Source organism: Trametes versicolor, assembly GCF_000271585.1.
Source record: "Trametes versicolor FP-101664 SS1 unplaced genomic scaffold TRAVEscaffold_3, whole genome shotgun sequence".
NCBI classification, from domain to species: domain Eukaryota; kingdom Fungi; phylum Basidiomycota; class Agaricomycetes; order Polyporales; family Polyporaceae; genus Trametes; species Trametes versicolor.
Window position 1 is genome coordinate 3,786,785 of NW_007360323.1, and position 19,710 is coordinate 3,806,494.

The window sequence follows — 19,710 nt, forward strand, 5'->3', positions numbered from 1 at the left end:
CGGCGCAGGCGATGAGGGCGGCGGCGCGGCGGGCGGCTCGCTGGCCGGCAGCTCGGCCACGTTGCCGTTCGCACTACCCTCGTTAGGCAGGTCTGTGAACGGATTTGGCAACTCGTTGGTCGTCTCCGCGAAAGCCGGAGATGAGCTTCTGCGCGAGCGGCCGGCGGTTGGCGTTTCGGGCGGTCTGACGGTCGCATCTGACTCTATCGACATCTCACGAGGCATTTGAACTGGACCTAGATCGCAGTCAATAAGGGAGTCCTCCTCTAGCTATCGTACATACCTGTGAATGCACGTTGGAACCAGCTAAGGCTCCACGTCATGAGAACCTTGCGATTCCACCCTATCTCCTCTGCGAGGGCGCCAAAGTAGTCGCGGTCTTTCGCATCACGCCCATTAGAGGCACTAGTGCACGTCGTTAGTGCGAAATTACAGAGGATGCGCATCTCACATACTTCACCAACTTGATCTCCCCGTTCTCGTCGGGTCCGCCCACAAGAACTCCACCTATCCATTCCACCTCTTCGCGGAGATGTTCCATGATACCTTGGAACCAATCCCGCACGCCAGGTACCTTCCTGAAAAAGCAGTGAGTGTACGGCAAGCCGTGCCAGTTAACATCCACTTACAACACTCTCAGTATTTCTTCCGAACTTCCTGCTTCATCGAGTTCCTCGGCGAGAAGTTCGGCGTTCTTCGCACGAGCCTGTCCATCGAAATCGGCTTGACTGTCCGGGTGCAGATCGTGAAACGCTTGCGCGAGCTTCTGACGGTGCTTTCCTGGCCCGGCCCAGTCGCTGGATGTCGTGGCACGGAGCTTCTTCCCGGCAGGGCTTGCAATGTACATATCCAACCCTCCCTTGCGTCGTCCGCGACGCTGTGGAGTAAGCGGCGGCACGGGAGGCAGAGGAGCGCTTTCCTTGCCATTTTCCTTCTCTCTACGACGTCGCCTTTTGAACCACTCCTTCAGAACCTAACACGAAGTTGTCATCTTTCACAAGCCTCGTCAAATAACAACCCCACGTACGTTGAACCGTTTGGACTTGCGTTCTTCAACTTCGTCGAGCTCCTCCGCCGGCCGACGGAACATGCTCCCCTTTTTCTCCTTCTTAGCATTCTTCAGCCGTCGCTTGAACGCTGCCTCCGTTTCCGCCTCCAGAGGACCTGAAAATACAGTTAGGTAGTCAGGATATATAAGGCGTGTCACATCCTTCAGAATGCTGTTGGATTCGCCGGCCAGCTTAGCCTGCACGTCAGCACGCTTGAACTGCACTTCGAGCCACTCCTTCTCGGGGTCCCGGAGGTCCTCATCTTGCTTCCCCATAGCGAAGGACGAGGACAGCGGGCGGGAGAGGACAGCAGGAAGTAGGACGGGGGGCGGCGCACGGACAGAGGTGACAGGTCAACACAACGAGAATTGGAGTACGCAGGTCCCGACTAGGCATGTGCGGACACCGCATCAGGCATACGCTTCGGCCCGCCGCAAGACATTCTAGCTCCTCAGTACACAGATGCTACCACATTGTCAGTAAACCATCGCAAAGACATATACATGTACAACGCTAGCTAAATAACTACAGTATCGTCTACAACTGCCCGGGATATGGGATGGGGACGGTGGGGAGGCGGTGGAAGTGGCGAACGAACGTCTTCGTGTAGAATCGGGTTGCTTCCGACTGGGCCTGCTCGAAGTGATCCTCGGTCCAAAGTTCCTCCTTGACGGGCAGGTCCTGCAGGACGCTGGGGAGGTCTGGCCAGCGCGCCATGACTGCCAGGAGGGCCCGCATGGCACTCAGATAGTCCCGCCAGTCTGGCGACGACGACGTACGCCACTGGAACTTTTCGTGATCGCCCGGAACCTCCGGCAACACACTCAGCACCCCGGAGTTGCTTCCCCAAACACCGGAGAGCCGAGCTTCTCGTTGCCATTGGCTGAAGGCAGGCCAGCCCGTGCGGGGAAGAAGCGCCCGATCGAGGGCGACCAGCTCGCACCGGAAGTTGAGCTCGTGCGACTCCCACAGAAGCAGGGAGCGCACGCGCCGGTCTGAACACGCCACACTTCTGGTGACCTCAATGTCCCCCAGAAGGAATGCATCGTCTTCGCGGTAGGACCTCAACGAGCCGTCCCGCCCGAACAGCCGAGAGACCGCGTTCTTCTCCTCGTACCGTCGCTTGCAACGCTTCTTATCAGCGATTGTCGTGGTGACTACGGGCTGATCCTTCACCACATAATCGCCCCACAGCGCGTTGCGCCAATCGGCCACGGAGAGCGGGCGGCCGTCACGCGTAGGGTCGAATAGGCGCAGGCGGCAGAAGGAGCGGATGCGGACGAGATTGTGCAAGTACCGGTGAACCTTCTCATCTTGGCGGACCGTTTGAGAATCCCAGCCGTCAGGCGCCGGTGCCAGAGTAGACACAGTGTCGAGTAAGAACGGCGGGGGAAAGAAGTAGACGATCGATCCAGGCGGCTGGGGCAACGTGCCGGCCTCCACTAGGGCTCGGACCCAAACAAAAGGGAGAGAGCAGAATGGAGATCGCATGTATTCGCGCGAAGGGTGAGCTCCTCCCGCTGAGGTTATGGGACGTTCCAGCGCTCCGGGCGAGGCAGACTCCTGCTATCAAACCAAAACGGGGTTAGCGCCACGTGTACAAAAGCGAAGCAGACTGTACGTGCCTGATTCTTGTGTCCTCCTCTATGACCCTTTTTACTTCCAGCCGAACCTCCTGGTTTTCCAACAGGCCGAGTGCGAACAGGCATGGCGAGTTGCTTGCCGGCCATCTGAGACGACTCAGCGCGGGGTCGTTTGGCCTCCGGGGATGCCTCCCCGCTCGCCGACGCTGTGGGTGCGGACATTTCCGGCAAAGTGGAGGAACAGAGGTCCCGACTGATCCGCACAACCATGTGAGCCGTCCAGTTCCCCGTAAGGTTCATCATCCCCGCAAACTCCCTTGGCCTGTGCAGAATAGGCTGGCTGCTGTCCGTCTCGGACAACTCGAACGAAGCCCGCGTCACAGACACAACCTGCCACACCTTGATGTGCCGGGTGAGGGGTTGGAGAAAGAAAACGGGGAGGCCGAGGCGAACGCAGGTGGCTGCCGCGGTCCCTTCCTTCACGAATGCGCCGATGACTTCCAGCAACGACAACTTGTAGTCGTCGTGACTTTCGAGTCGAGGTAAAACGACCGTGAGGTAAGTCGTCAACCCTGCCAGCTCCAAAGCTAGCCTCTGCACATGTGCAGCGACGGCTACGGCGGTGGCCGGGCCAGATGCCAGCAGCTTGAGGCGGTCCATGCACTGGCGGAGCACAACAATCAACTGAAGTCCGTACTCCATCCGATGCGAAGGAACACCCTCGATGGCCTGATACCTCGCGATGCTCGTCTCGGCGGCTTTAGCGAGGTCATCCACGACGGTCTTCTCGATGAAGCCCAGTTCCGCGACGACGGCCGTAGGATCTTCCTTCCAGTCGGAGGTCTTCAAGGAGCGCCACAGGACTTCTCTGAGGCCGTTCCGCAGCCCCCAGTCACGTCGAGGAATACAGGCGATATGCCACATTCCGTCGACCAACAGCTGGGGCCACCGTGAGTACTCGTGCACTCCCCATCGGCCGTCCGCATATGTCTTGATCATGGTGCGCTCCACAGGATACTCGGGTATGAAGTCCTGATTTGGCGTGGTGACACACATCGTGGTGAAGCCGTCTTGAGACCCTATGCCACCGTACGGGTGCGTAACCTTCGGGACTGCCTGCATGTAAGTCAAGCCACCCACAATGAAGTATCGATTTGGAACTCACCGGCGCCGCGCATGTTCACCTTCAGCACCGTGATGCGATCGACCGGTTCAACGGTGACCTCGGCGACCTCGTTCGCGGCGGGACCACTCTCGCCGACACCGCCCTGTGTTGTACCAGCGTCTTCCGGGAGAGGGACGCTGCCATCGGGATCGGCCGTCGACGCAGGGACCGTCGCAGGAGGCGGGGCAACGACTCTACGCCGTATGAACATGGACGAAGTTTTCGACGGTTGCGAGGGCTCGCTTGACGACATTGAGACAGATCTGTGAATGTTATTTGATGCAAACGTAGCCATACACAGCAGCGAAACGACTTACTACTTTTTATACTAGATCTTGCGTGACGGGGCTATGAGAACGCGTGGAATGACAATCACCAGCAGGCACGTATAACTCGCGAGGTTTAATCGACTTACGCGGCGTTCAGGATAGTATGAATGGACAAGGGGCACCACGGTAGCGAACGATTGCACGCGAAATGAGAAGCGGGCGGACGAGAGCTGGCGAGTCGAGTCTTGCGGGAGGTAGGTGTCGGACTGGTGGCTTGGCCTGGCTATAGAGCCAATGCAAGCTTCCCAGATAATTGCACCGTCACCAGTAGATCAGGTCCAGCTTATAGCTCGCCCGATTTTCCAGTGGACGACACAATGGTGGAAGGGGAGGGGTTGTTATCGTAGCGAGGAGGCGAGAAGGCGAGGAAGTGGGGAGGTGGTGGGTGATGCTCAGAACTAAAGCGAGCAACACGTCAAAGTTCCCAGCTCGGCGCCAGGCGGTCGTGACTGTTCTCTACTTACTGGCTTTCGGCTGCGTTACTTGCTGTGTTTACCTCGAAAGTAGGTGGGATAACGGGTGTGCCAGTAATCTGGACTAATACCAATCAGCTCACTTTTGGTCGCCGCTCCAACAGTGTCGCTCGAAATCGGCTAAGTCCACTCCCGTCACAGTGCTCTCGCGGTGCCCACCACCAGTGCCCTCTACCCTCTACCTCGTCCCACCTCTGGACGAGCTCCCTAGAGTTGTGCCGGCCCTATGCGCCGTTGCATGCTCTATAGCTCGTCTGGGATTCCATGATATTGGCCTAGCCATTATCAATGCCTCCGACCCTCGATCGACCAAACTTCTCTAGCTCGAAGACCGTCCATTACTGTTGTACTACCTGTCCTATGCCATACTCAGTCTCGACGCCACTCTTTGTTGACATCACAACCTGTCCGCTGTGTCTGGAGAGAACGGCTCACATCGCTGCGCGACGTCTTCACGTCCTAACACGAAGGAAGGACAGTAGGGTACCGTGTCTGCCCGTCATACGTGGTGCGTACCCCTCCTGGCGTCGAAGGCTGCTAACATAGCTCTCCGATGAATACAGGCACGGTGGCGGGGCAACGCTGGATGAACGGTGACCCCACAACCTCCCGATCGGGCGCTAGATCGTCGGTCGATCTGAACGTGGATATGCATCCGCGGCCGCTCATGCTTTCGTTGAGTATGTGCCTCCGAGACCATTGTGTTTAACCGCGCTGACCCGATTTCACCCGCCGCGACCCGAAGGTCCGGCCTCCACCGGGTGTCGACGCAGATTTCGTCAAACTTTCACGCAGTATGGGCAAGCTCAGACGTCCTGGACGAAACACGTCGGCGACCCTTATCGCACGTCGCATTCTCTGGACTCCCCTTCTCGTTTGAACGCCATTCATTAGAATACGGGTATACATCTGCAGGTAGAGCGGAGCAAATGCGTGTTAGAGGGGTACAGACAATGGACATCGCGAGTCGCATGTATCGTAGTATGTACTTATCGCATGCATTCGGAGAGCTACATGACTATAGGGATGCGTCTGGGGCGGTCGATCGATGGAGGAGGACTTGATTTTGATATCGTCACACGCAAAGATTCGATGTACGAGCGGCGCCCTCCGCGCGGATTTGCAACGCCTCCGAACCTTGCTTCGCCCACTTCATCTAGGTCTGGCGGTCACCCCCGAAGGCCATGAGAGGTCGTCTGAAGCCCACGAAGGCGAGGAAGCGCAAGGGGCAAAATGCGAACGAAGAATGGTCGACCGATGCGATCCTCGACGACATCGACGATGAACAGGCCCCTCCCCAGAAAATACCCAGAATGCGGCTCGTGCCTTTGAACCCCCGCCCTGCGACGTCAAACGATGGCACGTCAACGTTGCCGTTGCAGCAATCTCCCCCTCCGCCTTTGCCTCAGTCGTCGAATGTGTCAGACCCGTGTGTCTGTCTCGGCGACTCCCATGTCGACGTTCAACCGGGAGACACGCTACCACCTGAAGACAACGATGCGCATGCGGCCTCGGAGGAACCGACGGTGGATGTGACGAAATCGAAGGAGGGGGGGAAGCAGAAGAAGAAGAAGGCGAAGGCGAACAATACTATTGTGAGTTACAATGATCCATCTCGTCTGCGCTCTCTAACGACATTTAGCAACCATCCACGCGATGCGACCTGTTTCTTGACCACGCTGTGCGCGTGCATGAGACGATCTTCGAGATGGAGGGGCCGCCGCGATCGGACGGGGACGGGTGCGCCATGTGCCGTTCTCCTCTCCCAATGCCTGGACCTGGAAGAGACCGCCTGCGGTGCATGGACTGCCTCGCTAGGCCGCATCTCTGCCAGGAGTGCATTCTCCAGAGCCACCGGGCCATGCCCTTCCATAGGATCTGGCGGTGGCACGCAGGCAACGGGTTCTGGGAGACAATCTCTTTGGCGGACCTCGGCGTGAGACTGTATGGCGGGCGACACGACAAACCTTGCCCACAGGTGACTCGACCGGCTCGCGAGATGGTGTTTGTGCACGAGAACGGCGTGACGACCATGCCATTCGTGTTTTGCGAATGTACTGAAAACCTGAACTCGAACAAGCTCCTAGTTCCGGAGCCCTACCAACTGCTCGAGCATGGGTTCTTCCCCGCCTCGTGGAAGGAACCTTGCACGGCCTTCACGATGGGCCTGATGCGCTCATACCACCTGCTATCGCTACAAACACACTGTAGCGCGGAAGATTACTACAAGTACATCAAGCGGACTACGGACAACATATCGCCAGACTCGGTTCCAGTGAGTAATGCTTTCGCAGAGACGTTTCGTCTGCTCATCGCGCACAGGATCGATACAGGGAGCTCAACACAGCAGCTAGGGAATTCACGTTCCTGCGGCAGTGTAAACGATCCGGGCAGGCGCCTCACGGACAGAAGTCACCTGGCAAAGCCTCTGTGGCTCAAGACAGCCTGAAGGCCGGGTCTCTCGCGGTGCTATGCCCGTGCTGCCCTCATCCTGAGAAGAACATGCGACCGGGCTGGGAGACCAGGGATCCGACATTCGGGTAAGGTAGTGCGACTGACTTAATGGCTGAGCATGCTAACGTCCTTGCGCAGCTACGTGGACGCTCTGTTCTACTCCATCGACGGTAACTTCCGCCAAAGCCTTCGCGCTAAACCGATGGACAAGAACGATGTGCCCATGACAGAGGGCGCCGCGTACTTCAGCAACAACAAGGACTTCAATCAGTATCTGGACGACATGGGCACTCCCGACGTTGAGGTATGTCTGTTCGATTGCGAATGGTTGTCAACGAAGCTGATAAGAACTGTAGGCTTCGTCGTGCCACAAGTTCGGAGCGATGGGCTACACAGGACACACAGGAAAGGTCTCGGGCATCGTCGCCCTTGCATGTCGTCACATGTTCATGATGGCACGCGGTATCGTCGACTTGACGAAGGCGGAACAGTAAGTACCATGCCGACGCCGTTCTGTGTACATGTCTGACTGGTGCTAGATACCTCTATGTGGACTTCGCGGTAGTCTCCGGTATCCAACCTTTCGTAGGCCTGCGCCTCTTGAAACAATCGTACGATATCAGCTGCCAGTACCTGATCAACTTCAATCAGCGTATATTGAAATGGAAGGAGCGCTGTCCCAGCCTGCCGTCGATCAAGTCACTGGACATTCCGCGCCTGCAAGGCTATGTTGGCGGGTGGCACGTCAACGCGCACAAGCCAGAGTGTCGGGTCAAGCAGTCTCCCGAGTTTCATCCCGGCGCCGGCCGATACGAGGGCGAGGGAATGGAGCGAGTGTGGGCTGCGACTAACGATCTGGCGCTTCGGACCAAAGAAATGACCCCCGGACATCGACAAGACGTGTTGAACGATCAGTACTCCGATCTCAACGTGAGGCGCGTGCATGACCTAGGTGAGCCATTCGGGCACCTAGGTGAGCCATTCGGGCTGTTAGGCCGTCACGATTACTGATGGGCCTCGGACAGGCCGAAGCCTCTTCGACAGGTGGAAAGATGCGACAAAGTTCTTGGCGGAAACGACTGAGACCCTCCGAAAACTGGAAAGCAAGATCCCGGACAGCTTGCTCAGTACATGGCGCGCTGCGGAGGCCGAATGGCTTGGCAAGGTCATCGACATCAACAACCACAAGGACCTGGACAACCCGTACAGCCCTCCGGCAGATGCAGGTGAGTAGAGTTGACGTACCCGTGCGACTACTGCTCACTGCGATCAGCCCTTTCCGAGGAGGCCATCTCGTCCCTGCTTGCTGAAGAGTGCGGGGCGAAGTCGCACGTTCAGGGAGTCGGCATTGTCGCGGCAATACAAGGAATGATGGACGTCGAGCGGGAAAAGTGAGTTCACATCACCGTACATTTGAACCGGAAGCTGATCTCTCGTGTAGGTTGATTGTCGTTGAGGCGGTGCAAGGAGCCGATCCCACCAAGTCTCGCGCGGTGAATGCCCTGAGTAAAAGGGTACTGGCATTGAGCCGAAAGTCCCAGAAGTATGCAGGCGAGTTCGACATCCACGTCGCTCCACTTCTCTCTGCTGCCGCAGATTCCGTTCGTGTCGAGTCCGGACCCGGTGGGCTCCCCGTCACCCTTCCAGCCTCATTCCCGCTATGCAGCGATGACGACGCGAACGGCGTACCCGGACAGAAGAAGCCCGCGAAAGGTATGGAGGTTGGGACTCGTCTGTATAACGCGCAGCTGACATCGGACAACAATTTCAGTCAAACTACTTGACGATGCGGTCCTGCAAGGGCTCATTGACGATCTCGATGGCGTCCGAGTCGATCTACCTTCGATGTACCACGTCAGGGTCCGCGAACATAAGGATGTTGCGGAGGTGGTCCAGATCGAACGCAAACTGCGTGAAGGGCAAGCAAACGACACGCTCAGGACTTTGCGCACACACCTCACGGCGCTCTACAGCTTACAAGACCTCAAACAACAAGGCACTGGTCAGACTCACGGCAACCGAATCAAGGGCATGGCAGCTACGGAGATCTCGATCGGACGGCGCGCTAAGGAAGAGTATCGTCGCGTGCGCCGCATTTTGCGCGTTCTGGGCATGCCGGAGGATGATAGTACGTATCAGGTGCTCACGGACGAGGACGCGAAGCCCTTCGTTATCACCCCAGAGCAGCATCGTCGCGGGCAAAGCAGACAGCAGCTGAGTTGGCTCTGGGAGGACATGGCGTATATTCAAGACCAACCGAATGAGGAGATTCATGAATTCATGCTACAGAGTGAGTCATCTCGCCTACGTGAGGGATATCTCGGCTGATGTCAGACAGAATCACGTCCACTCTGGTTCCGCCGGCGCGCAGCCATGGCTCGATGGCAGGAGGAATTGCACATTGTCCGTGAGGAGATGTTCCGTTGCCTCCGCTTCTTCGAGAACGAGGAGCGTGTATGGTTAACGAGAGCCACCGAGGCGGAGGGGGAACATCGGGCAGGTGCGGCGGTGTATAGTCGCAGGTACGTAAACGTGGTGATGTCCCGACGGACTGGCTGGAACGTCTAGACAGACAAGCGCACCGGTACGAGCGCCTGATGAAAGATGCGCGCGCGCGGTTTCCGGGGGATATAGTCCAGGTGCGCGAGCTGAACAGTTTGAGTGTGGCGCATGTGATGACCGTTCATTGACAGAGCGTCGGGTTATCGGAGGAGGTTGACTAGTGGATACTTAGGGTGTGTGGGTCGCAATTCGGACGCAGCTGTCCACTAGATTACTTATAATAGTGGGCGACGCCGAACAGGACTTAGACCACACACCGGCAGCACGGACAAGAGGCAGGCATGTGAGGGGGTGTATATTAACTTTAAGGTACCATCGGCGACTAAGGCAAACACCGGAAGACAGGATCGCCGATGTCTATGTAGCGATAGTGCCTGCTTCGCGCACGCGTGGTCGTGACGGACGCAACGCGGGCCTGGAAGGGTCGCGTGCCTCAGAGGTTCCGTTCCGAGGTAGGCGGCATCCGAATGTGAGTGCGCGCGGTCTCGGTGCCGCTACTGCGAGGAGAGAAGAAACACGAAGGGGGGAGTGCTTCGGGCAGAGCAGCGTCTCCTGCTTGACCCGCGTGCTTGACCTTCACGCGGTGGAGGGACGTCCGATTATGGGAGTGCTGTATCTACGCGTCGCGCTCATAGGTGCACGCGATCCAGGTCAGGCGGTCAATCCCGAAGAGCGAGCAGCGAGCTCGACGCTGGCTACCAAAGCAAGGGCAAGGAGCGGCGCAGGTCGGAACCGCACCCGAGCCAGTATTGAGCCCGCGCGAGTGCCGCGGCCCCAGGAGACGTCCGCGCGCACAGCAGCTTCCGACGTTGTGGCAGTCAGTTTGCGGTGTCAAGTCCGGGGCGTCGACGCGCGGTGTCAAGTCCGGGGCGTCGACGCGCGGTGTCAAGTCCGGGGCGTCGACGCGCGGTGTCAAGCCGGCGTCGACGAATTTGCGTAGGAGGGAGAGTAACAACAGTGTGTAGACGTGTACTCCGATGGATGTATGCAGGCTCTCATAGCTGAACGGCATCGCTCGCTTCGCTTTGTAGCAAAGCCGGTTGTTCGAATCCGCGTGGTCCACTTTATTTTAATGCATGTATCGCAGCGCGTCTCTTTGCCCACTGGGGAAGACCGATCTCAAACAATTAAGCGCCCGGACTTGGCCCGGTGTCAAGTCCGGTGTGCCTAATTGGCATGGGGGTTGCAACCCCTATACTGAAGATGTTGCATTCTTGCTGTTCAGAATGCATTCCTAGCTATCGGAGATACACGGACTGGAATCCCTCCTACCAGAGAACAATGTGTGTCCCCTCGACTGCATGCCTTCTTCACGTTGCGGCAGCAATGTGTGGTTCGCCGGCGATCTCGTGGTCGAATGACCCTGCTGTAGATCTGTGTATCCGAACAGTTCGGTGTTGCCTTTTGGTTGGTGCTTCGGTTCGGATCCCGCATGGTGTGACTCGTACACAATTTCGGCTGCTCAGCGTGGTTCCAAGCGGCACAGAGAGGGGCACAGCAATGCGCGGGCCTCAGCGGGTGCGGTATCACCAGGTATGCGAATTCCGGTCGGCGTGCAACAGGTACGTGCATTCCTGTCAATCTCACAGCACCGCAACTGAAGACTGTCCTTCCGCCCCTCCCTGCGCTCCCGACGAGCATGGCACGCATTCTCGTGCATGTCGAGGATGTCTGCGTGGCTCTTTGTGCCCGGGATGGGTGGGAATTGCTTACGCTGCTCCGTAAAGCCGGACAGCGTGGTTGCAGGGCAGCGGCTGGCCCGTAGCGAGCTCGGTTGCATTTTTGAGTGATTTTGGCGCTGTCAGGTTGCCATGGTATGCCTGAGAGTCTGTCTGCTGCGCTTTACATGAGGTGTGATCAGTCAGGAGTCCCTTACATTTTATTGTGCTCAGTGAGGACTTGAGAATGAGCTGATACACTCGTCATGGACACCTGAGGGATGCAATCGACTAGTTGACTGAATTTCTTGGAAGGGAAAGCTCGATTAGAAGCCCATCAGCCCTGAAGTACGACATAGCCGTCGATTCACAGCAGGAATGTGCACGCTACAGGCATCAGACTACCCCAGAATTTTCGCGCGTTCACACGACGTAGGCGCACCGGCATTCTGTCCGGATCTGTCCACCAAGTCTTCACTAAGTAGGTACATGGCCATCTCCTCCCTCACCATCTGATTTCGCTCGATGACCCACTCTCTGCCGCACACACAGCTCCCTGAGCTCACTTGACGCACCAGCAGCCTCATGTCAGATTCGCACAGCTCAAGCTCGAGGGTGTCGGACAGGAACTTGCCTGGTGAGGGGACAGTCAAATTGGTGAGTACACACACTTTGCGGTCGCGCCATCTTGCACTTCGAGCCGCCGCTCAGAGCTGCGGGGGTCCCGCCCGACGTGCGCCTTCTGGGCGCATTTTCGCATTACAAAATGCAAAGGCCGGAGATGGTTTGCCTACCTCAGCGGCGGCCCGCCCTGCGATGCATACCGCACATGGCATGGCTGGCCGTTGCACACTCCGAGTCGAGATCGTGTGCAGCGAAGATGTTCCGCCGTCTGCATGAGAGGAGCATGCAGTGCAGGGTGCACGCAAGTGTGCACCGACGCGAACGTCATCGTGCACGGAGGACATCTGGGATGGTGTGTTTAGCCCGCGGTCTCCGCGAGGCATGCCGGATGTGATATGTACTGTCCTTCTCCATCTGGGCGTAGCTGAGTTTGGAAGCGCAGGGGCGGACGATGGTGAGGCTCTAATCGCTCCCACGAGACGAGGTGTGCGCACGCAATTCGATGATGAGCCTGTGCGTGAAACGCAACCAGGCTGTCAGCACAGCGGTGCATCGCCCCTCCAGTTCACCACTGCCTGCGGACCTTCTTGTGTACGACTCGGAGGGGCTACCTAGGAGGCGAAGCGCACCGCGGCCTTCCCAGCTGTCGAGTCTCTTCACGCGTTGAACACATTCAACGACTCCGTTTGTGGCCACGAGAACGGGGAGTTGCACGGTGTTCCAATCGGAGATGTCAGGAAGGTTCCTGAGGCCGCGGCTGCACATCACATATGTTGACGGCCGCCCCTCAGGCCTCTGCCGGCGCTGTCGCTGATACTCCTCTACCTCAGGTCAAGCTTGTTGCGAGCGACCTATTCCTTTCGATGGACAAGCTGCGGGAGGTTGTGTTGGACCCGAGACACGGCTGGAGCCAGTGCCGCGCGATGGAGGACTCACCAGGATGAGCCTAGAGTGCCCCCCACGCGGATGTTGCCATGAATGCAAGACATCTGCGACAGTGCAGTCAGTGAAGCTCGACATACGGTACGCACTGCTCATCTTGGTCTCGTTGATCGCGCGGCTGATCCTGGAGGCGCGGAAGATTCGTGATTGACACAAGAATGCGACCGGGATGGTACATACCTTGAGGAGGGCGCGGAGGGCGCGGAGGCAAGAGGGGCGGTTCTGGGGTCGGAGTACTCCGCGAGGTTGTGCCGGAATACGGTACGGGGCAGCTGCGGTACAGGCAAGAGCCTGAGGTGCTCGCGAGCGGCGTGGGAGTGAGTCTGGAACATCAGGCACAAGGTGAGAGCGTTGTCGATATCGTTATGCGAGCGGCTGTGCTAATCCGGGGAAGACGGCAGACGGCGACGCAAACGGCTGTGGTGCCATTCCGGAGATCGCGTAGTGCGGAGGTGCACGCCTTTTCTGAGGGCGCCCAGTGTTCCGAGTCGGGAGCGTGACCCGGTACGTCTTACGATGACTCTGGTGTGGAGACGCGAACTCACGCGATTGAGGGACGGGCCGAGAGGCGAGCTGAGAGACCCCAGTGAGATCTTCGGTCTGCGTGCCAATGAGCAGCCTCGCCGTGCACGGTTGCGGTACGCGGGGCGTGCTGGGCAAGACCTTGCGCGATGAGCCGCGAGTGCGAACCCGTGAAGGGCGAGTTTTCGAGGTCAGCGGCCGCACAAGGGCGTGCGCAATGTCGTTTCGGACATGCTCGTGGTCGCGTCGTGCACAAGCGGCAATACTCCCGCGCACGCGGCGGACGCTGGCGCCGTTTCGCTCAGTATCAGAGTGTGTGGCTGCTCGAGAGTTGTCCAGGGCGCTGTGTATCGTCCAGGTATGTGCTTACGCACGAAGAGTCAGAAACTGACCTTGCTTTTGATGTGCAAGCCAAATGTGCGCGTTTTTGCGCACTGTCACCGCAGGATAGTCTATGAGTTCGAGTTCGAGTTCAAGTGCGAGTGCAGAATGCGAGCAAACGGGAGAGCGAGAGAGTCGCAGCAAGGCAGGGAGTCGAGTCGAGGCAAGCGGGCAGATACGTATGTACATAGACATAGTCGTCGAGAGCAAGCCGTGCGAGTCCATAAGCGCCCGCGTCCTTTGCGTGAAACCGCGCGAGCAACCCTCCGTCTCCAATGCATCCCTGCTGCTCTCCAATATATCCCTGTTGCTCCCCCATACGACCTCGATATCGGCGGTACAATCTCGCCCATCACATCCATTTCCGCCCGCGTATCGCACATCTCCGCGATGAATGTGACCTACGTCTCCCACCCTCAAGCGCACACCGTCAAAGGGTTCTCCTGCCACATATCGTCAGCCACCTTGACCAAAATGCGACATCGTGAGTCACCCACCGGGCGCGTGAACGTCCAGCAGTTCAGGTTCGTGTACGCGCGCGCGTACCCGACCTCTGCGTACGTGAACATGTACCGCCACTTGCGCTTGAACGCCTCCAGCGCGTCCGCGTCGCGCAGCTGCGGGTACCGCTCCTGCAGCTCGGCGACGACGGGGCCTTTAAAGTTCGCTTCGAAGCGTCTGTGCGCGTCCCGGTCAAAGTTAACTTTGAGTTGGACGCAGAGGGGAGTTGACGGGCATACCTGCCCCATTCGCGCAGCGTGCGCGGGTAGTCTGGAATGACGCGTTAGAAGGGAATATGAGTATAGGAAGTGGGGTACATACGGATCCCGTGGTCCTCTAGATTATGCAGCACGAACTTTCCTGGGGTCGCCTCCTGCGCAGCGTTTGCGATGGAGAGCGGGCTCGGCAAGTGCGTGTTCGGCCAGTGGTAATGCCGCGCGAAGTCGTCGGGCCTGTCATCTCGATGAGCAGTCGTATGACTAACTGGCGTAAAAATAAGGCGTACTGGTACTCGCTCCAGCGGTGCTCAGGCTGACTCGTCGCAGTGAGCACGACTGTTGCGCGGTCGCGCTTCAGCGCCCAGTCCAGCGTCCGGAAGAACGTCCCCAGGTTCCGCGGTCCCACAGCCTGTCAGCATGTCAATGTCAAGATGTGTATGCGAGCGGTAGAAGCGAGAAGGGGAGCGAACCTCGACCATCTCGGACGCGACGAGCGCGTCGAACGCGTGCGCGAACTCGGGCGGGAGCTCGCGGTAGTCGCACAGGTGCACGCGCACGCGGTCCGCGACGCCCGCCTCCGCCGCGCGCCGCTCCGTCATCGCGCGCTGCTCGCGCGAGAGCGTCACCGTGTCCACGATGCACCCTAGTTTCGCTGCCTACCCGGACGCGAGATGTCCATGTCAGCACCAGTCGGACCGGGGCCGAGGAGGGGGGACGCACCCCGATGGCCATGGGCCCCCAGCCGGAGCCGAACTCGAGCAGCCGGTCGCCGGGGCGCACGCGCGCCTTCGCGAGGATGGTCGCGATCTTGCGCTGTTGGGCGGCCTCGAGGTCGCCTGGGCGCGGACCGGAGATGAGGTCGCCGCGCACGCCGCCCTCTTCTTCGCCCCAGATCGCGCAGGAGTACATCATTTCTTTGCTGAGGAAGCACTGGGGCGACATTTAGCGAGAGGCTGTTCGGCGAGAGAATAAGAGAGACGCTCACTTCGAAGAGAGCGTTGGAGGTGTCGTATGCGACTTCCTAATTGAGTACGAGTGTGAGCCGAGGAGTGACAGGGAAGCGTTGAATGTACCGACCACGTTCCACCTCGACATGCCATTGCCAAGGGCTTGGTGTCCGAGAGCATTGATTGCGAGGGCGGAGCAGCGGGAGAAGAAGGAACTCAGGATGCTCGAAAGCCCCGAAAGAGTGGTGCGGTTATCCAACCAGAGCTGGGAAAGACGCAAGGTCAATCGGCGCCTAAATGTGTATGTATGCACGAAGGTTTTACGTTCAGTAGGTCTTTCAGGCTCGAGACCGTGAATTCGCCTTGCATATAGGCCTCGGCAACTACCGAGAGTGAGCACTCACACAAGCAGTGGTATAAGCGTGGAATCTACCTCCGAGATCGTTCGACAGGATTATCCGTATCCACACGCGGGGGTTGTGTACGTGCATGGTCACGATCGGAGCTGTCTCCTTGCTCGCGGGTTGGCCGAAGCTATACGTGCCGTCATCATCCACCACGATGAGGGTGCCCTTGACGATGCCGCGGGTGAGTGTACTAAAGACGCGCGACCGCCCTGTTGAAACGAAGCGATGGTTAAGATTTGGTCGCATGAAGATTACAAAACTACTTGGGAACTTGCCGTATGTATTGAGGAAAGCACCGATACTGGACGGAAGGACCCCCGCCGAAACGATGGCTGATCGCAGAGTAGACTCATGCAGAGGAGCAGGCGGAGACATGTTGGAAGTACAAGCTGGGATTCTGTCCGGTGCAGAGTCTCCGCCTCTGCAAAGACTATAAATCTCCTCGTCGCCGATGCTCTCCCTTTCCACGGATCGCGGTAAGCTGCGGCCGAATCATGCATATATGTCATATTAAGCTAGCAGAACTCCGCGCGCGGAAGAAGACCTTCGTCAAGCAGGCGCGACGCGACCGGACTTCCGCGCAGAATACCACCGAGGCCAGAAAAACAATACACCAGAATTCCGCGCTCGGCACGAATGTACCACGATGTCGCCGGAGTGACTGTTTTTCGGTGCTCATGGGTGCGGATGACGCGGAGGAAGAAGATGAGAGGCCAATTGTGATAGCGCCTCGTGAGCGCCGCGTTTTCCGCAAGAGACCCAGGGATTCGAGAAAACGGAGTACTTGGTCTTGCGCGTCGTTGAGTGAGGCGTCCACGGACAATCTGCTCGCGGCGGCCGGCAAGCAGAGCAGGGGTGACGCGTGACATGCTGCCTACCAGTTAAGCAGTCGTGACGTAACGATAGGTCACAGACATTCATCCTGCGCATCGAATTCTGGTTCAAGACCTCTATGTGCACATGGCCTGCGGATGCTGTAACGATCCAATGAGAGTATAGCCAGAGCTTCAAAGAGAGAGAAAAACTCACAGCGATATGACATGCCTCGCGGTACCTCATGGACGCCCAGAAGTCTTTTGTTTGAGCGCCGACGCCATGGTACGCGTTTTCCCACCGCGCCGCAACCCAGCCCACACTGACCGTGCCATCCTCCAGAAGATGGCGGAGCTTCAGGCTATGTTGTCGGGTGCGCTGGTGCCGGTGGGTTCAATCGTTAGCGCAGTCGCTGACGTTTTGCGCCCGACAGCGCTCGGCGGCTTCTTGGTTCCCTGATTGAGTTCATGCATGATGAGGCACGACACGGCCAGCCGGCGACATTCCCGCCAAACCCGACGCTCTCGCGCTTCGCGTCTTCGATCTCCTCCATATCCCTTGGCTGCGATTGCCATACTGGCGAAGATGGCGTTTGAGCTGGCTTTCTCAGGGACTTCGGTCGCGGCTGCGCTCGTCGCGCTGCTGAGCCTGCTGTGGATGAGCACACGAAGTCGCAAGCCCCATCCGCCCGGGCCCAAACCCAAGTTCCTCATAGGGAACCTGAAAGATCTCCCTTCCAAAGGCTACGAATGGGTCAAGTATGCTGCTATGACGCGCGAATATGGTACGCTGTCGGTGTCCATTTTATTACCCCTTGCGTTTGCTGATTTGTCATCCCGCCTGCTCGCAGCGAGCGACGTGCTCTACTTCACCGTTCTCGGCACCCCGATGCTCGTTATCAACAGCTTCGAAGCCGCCCGCGAGCTGCTCGACAAGAAGGGTGCACTGTACTCATCGCGCCCACGCCTCGTCATGATCAAGGAGCTGTAAGTGCGCCCGCTCTCGGCCCGGCGCGCCCCTCGTATGTTCTAACTTCTCGATAGCATGCGCTACGACTGGAACCTCCTTCTCATGTCGTACGGGAAGACGTTCGTCGCGCAACGGCGCATCGTGCAGCAGGAGTTCCAGCCTGCGGTCGTCACGCGGCTGCACCGCCCTGTCATTGTACGCGAGGTCACCGCGCTCCTCAGTCGCTTGCTTGCCACGCCTGATGTTGGCGGGCCTGCTATGGTCGATCACTTCAGGCAGTACGTATCACAACGCTTTGCCTATATCTACACTCACACCCGACCCTTCCGGCCGCAGCTTGACAGGCGCGATCATTATGATGACGACGTATGGCCACCAGGCGACGTCCGCCAAGGACCGCTTCATCCAGATCGCAGAAATAGTCCGCGAGCATGCGGAGTCGCGTCCTGGCTTTGCGCTCGTGGACCTTTGTCCTCCTCGTTCGTATTGCGTCTAAGTGTTTTAGTCCACGCGTTGACATTCGCATTTTCCAGTGAAGTATCTTCCAACGTGGTTCCCGGGCGCGTCATTTCACAAGCAGGCGGCTATCGAGCGCGCATTGTCAGTACGCATGCGTTCGGAACCATACCAGGATGTGAGGGAGCGCATGGTACGATGTTTTCAACTAAGCAAACTTATCTTAGCTCATACATGTGCCTCACAGGCTACGGGAGATGTTGTGTCATGCCTGGCTACGCGCCTCCTGGCTCTAGACGACCTTCCCTGGCAAGGGACTGGACTTACTAAGGACGAGTTTGTTCGGGACTGCTGCGGGGACGTCTATAGCGGTAGGCAATATCCCCGTTGCAGATGTTCTAGGCTTAATCTGTCTTTCTTGCGCAGCTGGAGCTGATACTGTACGGGTTCCATCTTAAATCCCGCAGGGCTAGATGTTAAACCTCGCTTTTTCTAGGCTATCGTCGCGATGCGAAACTTTGTGCTCGCCATGATCCTGTTCCCAAGCGTGCAAGAACGCGCGCAGGAGGAGCTGGACCGAGTCGTCGGCCGAGACCGCCTGCCGACCTTCGACGACCGCGCCCAGCTGCCATACGTCTCGAACGTCGTGAAAGAAAGCCTGCGCTGGAAGGCCGTGTCTAATCTCGGTGCGCCGCGGCGGCCTCGTACTCCGAAAACAGGCTGCTGACCCTGAATAACTGCAGGCGTCCCCCACGCAACGCTCGACAGCGACGAATACCGCGGGGGATACATCCCTAAGGGTACGACTGTGCTCGCGAACCTCTAGTATGTCATATCACCTTCTTTTTCACCGATGATCATCTGACAATTAGCATACAGTGCGATGCTCCACGACGAATCCGTATACGCCGAGCCCGACGCGTTTAACCCAGACCGCTACGCGCCGACGCCCGCGAAGCCCTCCGGCGAGCCCGACCCCGCGCGCGCTGCGTTTGGCTTCGGCCGCAGGCGAGTCTTCGTCCTCGGCCGCCCGAGAGTAACGAACTCCCACTGACATATACCTATTGGCATTGCAGGGTCTGCCCCGGACGGTACTTCGCGGACGACACGCTCTTCCTCACCATGGCGTCGCTGCTGCACGTCTTCCGCATCGCGAACGCAGAGGGCGTGACAGGGCCCGGCGTGGTGAAGGACGTGCACTGGAGCTCTGGGCTCGTCAGGTGCGTCGCTGCGGGCAGTGTTTTTTGCCATTTCCGCGAGGCTGATAAGTACGAGTAGCCACCCGTCCCCGTTCCCGGCGATGTTTACGCCCCGGTTTGGGGCGGCGGCGGATGTGGTGCATGCTGCTCAACTCTAACCTTGCGAGCGTGTTTGACAGCGGGCGGTGCAGTGTTTGTACGGCGCGCGGATGGCTGCGCCCCGATCTCGGGTATGCAAGGTTTGGTGTACATTCTAGTTTGTGCTTGGGCGTCCTGGATCGGACTGTGCAGCTTTGTGGCGGCCTCACGCGGCTATTCATGTAAGTGTATCGTCTGCCTATGAGAGCCCTACGATTGCAGACACATAACAATGACCACATTTGCACGTCCTCTGTGCATGTGCCCATTGAAATTTCAATCTGCGCCGCGCGGAAAGATCTAACAGTAATAGCAGCGAC

At 58.3% G+C, this 19,710-nt stretch overlaps 5 protein-coding genes across 5 annotated transcripts; 2 read left to right on the forward strand and 3 right to left on the reverse strand.

Annotated features, from left to right (window-relative positions):
* Positions 1 to 266: 266 nt before the first annotated feature.
* TRAVEDRAFT_45209 (uncharacterized protein) lies at positions 267 to 1,324 on the reverse strand (the record flags this gene model as incomplete). Its single annotated transcript, XM_008036951.1, has 4 exons — positions 267 to 405; positions 456 to 578; positions 630 to 973; positions 1,028 to 1,324. 4 exons carry the CDS (start codon positions 1,322 to 1,324, stop codon positions 267 to 269), a joined length of 903 nt encoding a protein of 300 aa, XP_008035142.1.
* Positions 1,325 to 1,586: 262 nt separating this feature from the next.
* Positions 1,587 to 3,688, reverse strand: TRAVEDRAFT_115234 (uncharacterized protein; the record flags this gene model as incomplete). Its single annotated transcript, XM_008037784.1, has 3 exons — positions 1,587 to 2,357; positions 2,418 to 2,612; positions 2,738 to 3,688. 3 exons carry the CDS (start codon positions 3,686 to 3,688, stop codon positions 1,587 to 1,589), a joined length of 1,917 nt encoding a protein of 638 aa, XP_008035975.1.
* Positions 3,689 to 6,367: 2,679 nt separating this feature from the next.
* Positions 6,368 to 9,743, forward strand: TRAVEDRAFT_116515 (uncharacterized protein; the record flags this gene model as incomplete). Its single annotated transcript, XM_008037785.1, has 11 exons — positions 6,368 to 6,874; positions 6,922 to 7,139; positions 7,192 to 7,357; positions 7,410 to 7,543; positions 7,593 to 8,005; positions 8,079 to 8,279; positions 8,327 to 8,444; positions 8,495 to 8,766; positions 8,855 to 9,343; positions 9,392 to 9,575; positions 9,626 to 9,743. 11 exons carry the CDS (start codon positions 6,368 to 6,370, stop codon positions 9,741 to 9,743), a joined length of 2,820 nt encoding a protein of 939 aa, XP_008035976.1.
* A 4,415-nt stretch (positions 9,744 to 14,158) lies between these two features.
* Positions 14,159 to 16,190, reverse strand: TRAVEDRAFT_45212 (cyclopropane fatty acid synthase; the record flags this gene model as incomplete). The annotated part of the gene is made up of 11 exons (XM_008036952.1): positions 14,159 to 14,185; positions 14,240 to 14,420; positions 14,483 to 14,513; positions 14,565 to 14,695; positions 14,749 to 14,870; positions 14,932 to 15,117; positions 15,182 to 15,391; positions 15,447 to 15,482; positions 15,539 to 15,673; positions 15,733 to 15,791; positions 15,842 to 16,190. 11 exons carry the CDS (start codon positions 16,188 to 16,190, stop codon positions 14,159 to 14,161), a joined length of 1,467 nt encoding a protein of 488 aa, XP_008035143.1.
* A 1,029-nt stretch (positions 16,191 to 17,219) lies between these two features.
* Positions 17,220 to 19,641, forward strand: TRAVEDRAFT_144908 (cytochrome P450). Its single transcript, XM_008037786.1, has 12 exons — positions 17,220 to 17,412; positions 17,479 to 17,614; positions 17,672 to 17,875; positions 17,934 to 18,076; positions 18,131 to 18,246; positions 18,301 to 18,424; positions 18,480 to 18,493; positions 18,550 to 18,739; positions 18,797 to 18,878; positions 18,933 to 19,061; positions 19,130 to 19,273; positions 19,332 to 19,641. The coding sequence occupies exons 1-12, from the start codon at positions 17,286 to 17,288 to the stop codon at positions 19,408 to 19,410; spliced, it is 1,488 nt and encodes a 495-aa protein (XP_008035977.1). The 5' UTR covers positions 17,220 to 17,285; the 3' UTR covers positions 19,411 to 19,641.
* The last annotated feature ends 69 nt before the right edge of the window (positions 19,642 to 19,710 follow it).

Bases quoted from the DNA above. Each gene is read 5' to 3' on its own strand.
- TRAVEDRAFT_144908 (XM_008037786.1), top strand. From the start codon at position 17,286: ATGAGCACACGAAGTCGCAAGCCCCATCCGCCCGGGCCCAAACCCAAG. The intron at 18,247-18,300 runs GTACGATGTTTT...TGTGCCTCACAG, and splicing joins AGGATGTGAGGGAGCGCATG to GCTACGGGAGATGTTGTGTC. The intron at 18,879-18,932 runs GTATGTCATATC...ATTAGCATACAG, and splicing joins ACTGTGCTCGCGAACCTCTA to TGCGATGCTCCACGACGAAT.